Raw genomic sequence first — 8,664 nt, 5'->3', positions numbered from 1 at the left:
TCTTTCTTTCTTTCTTTCTTTCTTTCTTTCTTTCTTTCTTCCTTCCTTCCTTCCTTCCTTCCTTCCTTCCTTCCTTCCTTCCTTCCTTTCTTTCTTTTCTCGAGACAGGGTTTCTCTGTATAGTTCTGGCTGTCCTGGAACTCACTCTGTAGACCAGGCTGGTCTCGAACTCAGAAATCTAACTGCTTCTGCCTCTCAAGTGCTGGGGTGCTAGGATTAAAGGCATGTGCCACCACTGCCCGACTTTGTTACACCTCATGTTCAAGCTGTTCTGGATTCCTGGCTCGCAGAGGCAGCCTGGGTATAGAGAGAAGAATCTGTGAAGAAAAGCTCAGATATCAGGTGGAACTCCGAGCTTCCCAACCCTTCTGATTTCTCTGTAGGACCTGAAGGCCAGGAAGCCAGGACAGGGCCTGCCTGGACAGGCTTTGTCCTTTTCCCAAGATAAACCCTTGCAAGGGCAATCTGTGGTTTATTTAATAATTTGGACATGGCAAGAAACAAGATTAATAAACAAGAGATAGCATAGAAAAAAATAACTTGTCAAAACCGTCCAAACTAGCGTGCTCTGTGGTGCAGGGCCAGGCTGTCAGCGGACCCCATTGGTGACTTGTCCAATCCATTGCCAGCCCAGCACATTTCTGTGGGAGGATCGTAGTCACAGAGAGCAGGGGCTATTCCACATCGACAACCAAGGGTGTCATGTAGTCAGAATGCTTGATGCCAAAGGTGACAGTAGGAGCACAGGGCTTGTTCAAGGTCACCTAGGAGGAAGAGGAGGACTGTGAGGAGCTTTCTCAACCTGGGGCTGGAGTGAGGGGCTCAGTCCCTCCTGAACTTGCCCAAGGTTGCCAGTGTAATGGCCAAGCAGTGTTTAGTAACGCTGTTAACTGGGGACAGTCGGCTAGCCCCTGGGGAGGAGGCTACAGCTCAGGTTTTCTGTAACTGAAAGGTCACAGCTGCACATGCACACGTTCCTAAGGGTGCATCCCTCCTGCCCCCACCCCCCACACACTTGCAGACTGTAGGCCTTCCCTAGACATAGTGGGTCATTTCCCATGACCCCTATCTGACCCCTCTAGTTTCTGGACCTTCTCAGGACTGTGGGCTCCTGGTCCTGGCTTCAGGGTCTTATCCCCTGGGGGCTCCACCCGGGCAGCCATGGTGTACTGCGGAGCCTTGAACTTGGTCACTTGAACCTCAGTCTGACGGTATGCCGCAGGACCTGGAGTCTGGAAGATGAAGAGGGCTCAGACACGCTTGGCTTTCCCAGGGCATAAGGCCCCAGAGGATAGGGTTAGGTTGGGGACCTTGATTCACCAAAGGCCTTAAGCTGCTGGCAGCCATGGGAACAACACTCTTCTGTTTATGGGGTAGGGTGTCACTATCGATTTCAGCCTCTCAGTGAAGTGACATTCCCGGTGTGACAATCTTGTGTCCGTACCTCACGGGGTATGTGCAAGGCCCCTTTCCCTGTTGGGACACTATCCTTTTGGTCTTGAGGGCAGAGGCCAGGGGCTGGTGAGGTCAACATACTCTTGTAGTACTACTGGGCATCGTGTGCCCACTCCAGGGCCTTTGCACTAGTTAATACAGGCAGTCATTTCTTCTCCAAGTATCTCAAGGCTCTTTCTCCCTCTTGCTCTCTGGGGAGTACCCCACAAACACTTTTAGTTCGTTCTCAGTTTTATCACATCTCCCAAGTTGGTCTCCGGGTCCCTCCCCACTACTGTTTGTAGCCTGAGCGTGTGGAGGGCACCCAGAGGTGAAGGGAACTCAAGAGCTTCAACAGGGAAGCTGTTGGCTGGGGATCCGTGGGTCTTGGGGAAGAGGGTCAGAGAGGTCATTGGGGCCAGGCTTTGTACTCAGCTGGGGTGACCCTTGCCTTGTGCAGGTCGTCGCTGAAGCTGCCCAGCTTGCTGCGGCCCTTGATGGAGAAGGAAGGCTGGGAGACCTTGCCCACCGTGTGGGGTCCCATCACCACAGGCAGCATGTATGCAGCAGGGCCTGTGGGTGATGGGAGCCTCAGGCTGGGACAGGCCCACCCCTCCTAGCTGGGATACCCTCTTCCTTTGGAAGTTCTATGTTGGGCTACCCTTCTTCCACCCGGCCGAGACCCCAACTCCATCCCATCAGTTCCGGTCAACCAGGCTGCAGCAGACCTGGAGTGCTGTCCACTCGGAAGGTCTTAGTCCGGGCAGAAATGGAATGGCTGGGTGCTGAGTCGAACACATGCTTGGTAGATTTCTCTGGAAAGTAGTCACCTGGAGAGAAGGGAAGGTGTGCAGGAACAACAAGAATCTGGGGTTCCGCACCCCACCCCCCCAGCACCTGAGTGCCCAGGAAGGGTGTCCCAACAGTTAAGACACAAGGCTTCTCGACCCCAACATTGTGGTTGAACAGATTTGGTCAGGGATGTCCACAGTAGAAACACAGGCTCCAGGGCTGTTTTCAAGCAGTGAGTGTGAGATCTGGTGTGGGCCTTGTCCCTGGACTCCAGGTAGAGTAGGGCTGGTGGGCTTCAGGCTCTGCTGTTCAGGCCTGACAGTGTCTGTTCCCAGAAGCAGGAGAAATGAGGCCGTCTGGCCTTCACAGCGCTGGACATGCATAGTAGGGCCTGGAGCAGAAGGTAGTGGTTACTCACCCGGGCCGGGGGTCAGCAAGGTCTTGGTATGGTAGCGCCCCAGGATGGAGTAGGCAGGGCCAAGGTCCTTGCCAGTCTTCAGGATCTTGGGGTTCACACTGTAGCGGGGCCCTGGGGAGCAATTCTCTGCCAAGAGCATGGGAGCCCCACGGAAGCTGTAGGCCGGTGCTCGGAGTTTGGTGGGTGTGTGCTTCACAAAGCCTGTGGGCACACGGGCTCAGGGCTGCTGGAGCCATACATCCTTCTCTCCGGTGGGAGTCAAGGATTAAGCCCAGATCCATCCCAGCCCACACCAATCCTGGCTTCTTCCCCTGTCCCCAACAAGCCCCAGGCCTTAGGCAATCTTACCCGTGGTGGGTGGAATCAGGTACTTGGGTCCAGGACTGCTGTAGAGGGCCATGATGGGCCCCCGGGGGCGATGGGGCCTCCAGGTGCCCACCCATACCTCCTCTGCCATGGCTGGCTCTGTCCATGGACAAGAGGGTGACCAGGTGCTGGGATGCCCTCCCTGTTGCATCTCATTCCTGGCCCTCATGTTCCCATCCCTGGTACTGCTGATACTGCATCCTGCAGACCCAAGCCTTGCCCCATGGAGACATGGGAGTCTCAAGTAGTTACAAGCAAAGAGAGCTCCCCGTCTGGTGTGGTGAGCTCACCCCTACCCAGCTCCAAGATATGGGTGGGAGTCATGCCTTCAGGACAGGCCCAGAGGAGCTGCTCTGGCCCTGCACTGACGACTTTTTTGGCTCTGAAGGAGCTTGGGCTTGTCAAAGAACCCTGGGTGCAACTTTCCAAAGAGCTGGCTGGCAAGGGTCCAGAGCTTCTTGGCTGAGCTGTGTCATGGGCGGGAGGGGAGCCAATCGGGAGGCCTCACCTCCTCTGTGCAGGAATGGGCTTAGAGCAGCTTAGGACCCAGCCTCCTCACCGGTGGCCTGTCCCCCTGGCGTCTGTGCCAGGCAATTCCCTAAAAAGGAACATGGAGAGAAAGCTTCCCTTTCTCCCCCCAGTTTTGAGAAGTGGGGAGGGGTCCCTGGCCCTGAGCTCTAGAATGTGGCTTTGTCCCACAAGAAGTTCTAGATCATAGTGTGTGTGATGGAGACAATGACCTCTGGCCCAAGGCCTCTCTTCAGACCTTACCTTTTCCAGTGATCCTGTTTTGGGGGAACTAACCCTCTCCAGGGAGCCCCCATCCTCTCCGTGGACTTCTCCTTTAGGGGCTATGCACATCTCCAGTGACCACATGACTCTCCAGGAACTCCCACCTCTTCAGGGTGTCCCCAACTCTCCAAGGAACTCCTACTCTCTCCAAGGAACTCCTCTTCCAGAGACCACCCCGACCTCTCCAAGGACCTCCTTACTCTTCAGGTTCTTTAACTCTTTGTGGTGGCTGGGACAAATGTAGATATAGTGAGGTTGCAGGTTTCTCCTTAGCTTTGGCCCAGTACAAGCCACTGATTTGGGGGAAACTGGGGGCAGGGGTTTCTGGCTACTGGGGATCTTAGAGTGAAGGCTTGTGTTGGAGACTGGGTTGATGGTGGTGGGCATACCCAGAGAGGTTGCTTTCTCCCTACAGCCCCCCAGAGCTTGTCCTTTCAATTTCCCTGCTGGCAAAGCCCACCCCTCAGAACCCCCTGTGTCCTTGTGTTCAGTCAGGGTTTCCCTACTTGACCTCAGTAAGGTCTTCAGGTTCTGGCTCAGGCTGGACTCTCTTTCCTAGGGTGATTTTGGGAAGAGAGGTTGTTTTCAAAGCTCCCAGAACCTATGTATCAGCTGGCTGAGCTCTTGCCTTATTTTTTAATGCATAAGCCCTGGCAGCTTGCCTTTCTGTATTAGGCTCCTTCCTCCCCGTCCTTCCTAGATAGCTCCCTGTGTCCATGTGGCTTCCTGAGGCCAATCTCACACATGGCTTCTGGAAAGTGACCCTGCATATGAGTTTGTATCTTTTGGTGTATCTCTCAGGGTACCCTTGATAGGACTTTTTGTGTGTCCCCGTGTTTCAGGGAGAGAGAGAAGCCAGCGCATAGGCTGCAGTAGGCTTTATTGATTTAACAGTTCGAGGGTGAATTTATTTGTGAAGAAGCAGTGATCTTGGCACATCCATGGCCGCTGTATGGCTGGTCCTGTCACTCATGGAAGTCAAGCTGTGTTTCGGGCATGCTTATGTGTCCTCTTGAGCATCTAGCACTTGTACCTGAAAGAGAGGTGTGTGGAGACCAGGAGAACTGGTAACCAACAACCAGACCCCCCAGTCCCAGAGGCAGACAGGGCTGTGTGCACCAGCGGAGAAGACAGGCTCCTGAGCACCATGGTCCACCCCTCCTAGCACCTTGGGGAGGGGCTGTGTGCACATGCACTGCCTAGGTGGGATGTAGTTCTTTTGGGATGGGGGAAGCAGTTCTAAGAGACTGCTCTGTGAGGTCTCCATCTCTGCTTGCTGATGGAGATCTAGGGATTGGGGAGGACTGGTGATCGGGCACTGTGCACGGGTGGGTCTTGGAAGAACTGCAGACATTTGAGGATGGGAGTCCCAGCCCGATTACCAGCAACTTGACCAGTTGCTCCTTATGCACAGGCTGCAGTTCATCGATGCAGGACTTGAGCTCTCTCAGCGCTGACTTGGCCATGTCATTGACGTTGTACTTGCCCAGGGGCCCTTCATAGAGTTCTTCCGGGGTTCCCACCAGGAGTGTTTGCAGGAAATCCATGAAAAACTCATTGTCATCCTCTGCTCTAGTCAGCCCTGTGTTGCAAAGGGGATACAATGCCGAGGGAGGGACTTACTCTCCTGTCCTTAGCCTTTCTAGCACTCCCAGGGCAACCTGCAGATCCCTATCACCACTAGTGGGAGCTGCTGTGGTCCCCCCTGCACCCCCTGACTTCCTGACCTCACCAGGGAAGAAAAAGGGGATTTCTTCCCCTGGGCTAACTGGATCCAGAGGGTCAGGTCAAGCTGGATTGCTCCAGGGTGGGGGGCTTTAGCCTTGGTGGTTAGTTAGTGTTAGGTCAGGGTGGGTTGGGGTAGAACTGGTGTCAACAGATTTCCTGCACTTAGGAGGTGGGGTCTGTGACACTGGTAGGCATTGCCCACCTGATCCCAGGATTTCAACCTCGTGGGGCCCCTTACCTACCGAAAGTGCTAGAAATAAGGCCCAGGCTTACCACAGATGCAGAGCAGGGTTAGAGCCGCCAGCAGAAGAACGCTGCTCCCTTTCATGATGACAGTCACAAGAACTGCTTGGGGGATACCAGGCTTTTATGCTGTAGAAGGTGGCACCTTGCCCAGGGGCGGGGCATACCTCTCAGGACCTGGCAGGACAACTGGGCCAGGCATGTCACTGTGCTCCATTAGGTGCCAAGAAGTGCCAAACTTGAGTGGATCATAAGGGGGCAGTTGGCAAACATGTCGGGGTAAGTGGAATAAATCCGGGTCTGGGTAAACCTAGTGCTAGTTAATAGGGAGGAGCGCCAAAGGTCATGCATGACCTCCCTGGTGCTCTGACAGCTTCTGGGATGGGTCTAGATCTTTGTGGTTGGGACCCCCACCTCTGCTTAATGAGCTGCCTGTCCTAGTCCTCAGGCTGAGGCCACCCTACTGCTACAGGTGGGAGAGGAGCCTGAGAACGTGAGGTCAGAGGGGTGGGGGCCTCCCAGAGTGGAGGACACAGAGCCATGGGAGGTCTGAAGTTTGGAGGCAGTGTCCCCGTGAGGTTGGGTGGCCTGAGAAGAGTTGCAGTTGCACAGCTGCACATTGTCTTGTCTCTTTCCTATCCTCTGCTGCCACCTGGTGGCTTGATGGCCTTTCTTACATGGTGCTGGTTGCAGATTGGCTCAGAATTCTGCAAAGCAGAATTCTCCACTGTCAGAGAGGGCCTCACTATCCCATGTCTGAGCAGGGCATGATAGTGCCTTCATTATCCTACGCTTTCTTTGATTATACTTAGCCCTGCATATGTTCTGCCTGACATAACCCCAAGAGCCTTGCTCTGGGCCCTTTCAAGAACTGTTCCAATGTTTGGGGTTCTTGCCTTCTTAGACTCCTTCCTATAATGAATATTCTCTAACCTCCTTTGTTATCATGAAACTAGTCTATAGTGATGGAACCTGTTTATGTGCATAAGTCTATGAATGTGGGACCGATTGTGCCGTGCAGCGTCTATCACCACAGTCAATGAGAGAGCAGATTGGCCTCTAAGTGCAGTGGCGCTCACCTTGGGTCATCTTTAAACTCTGGCTCTGGGGGGTTACATAGATGGCTTAGTGAATAAGGGGGCTTGAGGCCAATCATGGCAACTTGAGTTTGATCTTCAGAGCTCACCTGATGGAAAAGAGAACCGACTCCTGCACGTAGCATCTCCAGGGGCTTGGCCTGGACACCTGTTTTGAGACCTCCCTTGATTCCCCCAGAAAATTCTGTCACAGAACTGACTGCTCCTTTAAAGACACTCTGACTCAGCTTCTGTCTCTTTACGTTGTCTGCCACTGGGGTTCCATGTAGAACAAGTGGCCCCTTGGCCTCCCTTTGTGGGATCCCGTTGGCAGGTATTCTTCTTGCATTCCTTAGATGCTCAGCAGCACAGGCTGGCTGACACCGCTCTGCAGGTTAGCCTGGGATAGGCGTTTGGGACTCTCCATGCTGCGTGCATCTGTTTACTCCTCCTGTCTCACTGTAGCAACCTCCCACCCTGAGCACTTGTCCCTTGTCCTCTCCCCTCTGTGGTCTTCTTTTTTTTTTTTTTTTTTTTTTTAAAAACTTTTTTTTTTTTTTTTTTTTAAAGATTTATTTATTTATTATATGTAAGTACACTGTAGCTGTCTTCAGACACTCCAGAAGAGGGCGTCAGATCTTGTTAAGGATGGTTGTGAGCCACCATGTGGTTGCTGGGATTTGAACTCTGCACCTCTGGAAGAGCAGTCGGGTGCTCTTACCCACTGAGCCATCTCACCAGCCCCCTCTGTGGTCTTCTGATGCCACTTCAAGGTTGTCTTCTATTCATGGGCGATGTTTTCAGCAGTAGTCCCTCACATTCCATCTTATACACACTCTGACCATCCATTCTCCCTCCCTCAAGTACCTGAGCACTGCAGTCATCTGGGATCACACTTCCTGGCCCACATCATGTCTAGACACCTGTATTTCTTGTATCACTGTCACAGTTACTCCTTGGCCTACACCATCTGCCTCTGACACTGTCTTGTTCTGGTTGACCTTTGTCAACTTGACATAAGCCTAGACGTATCTGAGAAGAGGGTATCCCAGTTGGAGAATTGCCTCTATCAGATTGGCCTGTGGGAAAGCCTGTGGGGTATTCTCTTGATCACTGATTGATGGGAGAAGTCTCAGCCCTCTATGGGCAGTGCCACCCCTAGCCAACTGGTTCTGAGTGGTATAAGAAAGCAGGCCGAGCAAGCCATGAGAAGCAGGGCATTTCTCCATGGCCCCTACTTCAGTTCTTGCCTCAACTTGCCTCAGTGATGGACTGTGTTGTAGAAATGTAAGCCAAAGAGGCTTACATCATTCTGGTCAATGTGTTTTAGAACAGAACTAGAAAGCTAACTAGAACACATGTGTTCTGAAAAGGCCCCAACACAGGCTGAATTCATACAACTAGAAAACTACCTAACCGGCCTCATAGGGCCACAGCCTTGTTCTAGGGGCTGACAGCTTCAGATTGCTGCAGAGATGTGTCCTCACACCCTGTGGGGGCTTCAGTCATACTCTCTGTCTCCTCTCAGTCTCAGTACCTCAGCCCTTATTTCACAGCCATGGAAGTCATCAGAAACAACAACACTACAACTCAGGCAAACCCCAAAACCCTGCAAATCAATCACCTAACCTACTACCCCGTCTTTATTTTTTTTTTTGACCACATAATTATTTTTATTATTGAAAATAGATTCTTCTCTCATTCAATATAGCCAAACCACAGTTTTCCTTCCTCCCATTCATTCTTTTTTTCTTTTTTTATTATTATTTTCTTTATTTACATTTCAAATGCTATCCCAAAAGTTCCCTATACCCC

The 8,664-nt window shown here is 52.5% G+C and overlaps 2 protein-coding genes and 1 long non-coding RNA gene across 4 annotated transcripts in view; 1 reads left to right on the top strand and 2 right to left on the bottom strand.

The window, feature by feature from the left end:
* Nucleotides 1–463: 463 nt before the first annotated feature.
* Nucleotides 464–3,645, bottom strand: Odf3 (outer dense fiber of sperm tails 3). 2 transcript variants are annotated; one of them, XM_021216146.1, is made up of 7 exons: nt 3,519–3,645; nt 2,993–3,109; nt 2,645–2,845; nt 2,163–2,264; nt 1,886–2,007; nt 1,092–1,232; nt 464–764 (listed from the first exon to the last, which is right to left on the bottom strand). In XM_021216146.1, the coding sequence occupies exons 2-7, from the start codon at nt 3,099–3,101 to the stop codon at nt 675–677; spliced, it is 765 nt and encodes a 254-aa protein (XP_021071805.1). In that variant the 5' UTR covers nt 3,102–3,109; nt 3,519–3,645; the 3' UTR covers nt 464–674. The 2 variants fall into 2 exon arrangements, with proteins under 2 accessions (XP_021071805.1, XP_021071806.1); XM_021216147.1 differs by lacking the exons at nt 1,092–1,232; nt 3,519–3,645 and having other exon boundaries at nt 675–764; nt 2,993–3,101.
* Nucleotides 3,646–4,667: 1,022 nt separating this feature from the next.
* On the bottom strand, nt 4,668–5,864 carry Scgb1c1 (secretoglobin family 1C member 1). Its single transcript, XM_021217915.1, has 3 exons — nt 5,804–5,864; nt 5,185–5,384; nt 4,668–4,835 (listed from the first exon to the last, which is right to left on the bottom strand). The coding sequence occupies exons 1-3, from the start codon at nt 5,856–5,858 to the stop codon at nt 4,803–4,805; spliced, it is 288 nt and encodes a 95-aa protein (XP_021073574.1). The 5' UTR covers nt 5,859–5,864; the 3' UTR covers nt 4,668–4,802.
* Nucleotides 5,746–8,664, top strand: part of LOC110335646 — a 9,491-nt gene continuing 6,572 nt past the window's right edge. Inside the window, exon 1 of the long non-coding RNA XR_002381179.1 lies at nt 5,746–6,056. This is a non-coding gene — a long non-coding RNA (uncharacterized LOC110335646). The remainder of the gene's footprint in view (nt 6,057–8,664) is intronic.

This window comes from Mus pahari, chromosome 1 (assembly GCF_900095145.1).
Source record: "Mus pahari chromosome 1, PAHARI_EIJ_v1.1, whole genome shotgun sequence".
Classification (NCBI taxonomy): Eukaryota; Metazoa; Chordata; class Mammalia; order Rodentia; family Muridae; genus Mus; species Mus pahari.
This window is presented reverse-complemented; position numbering and strand designations above follow the sequence as displayed.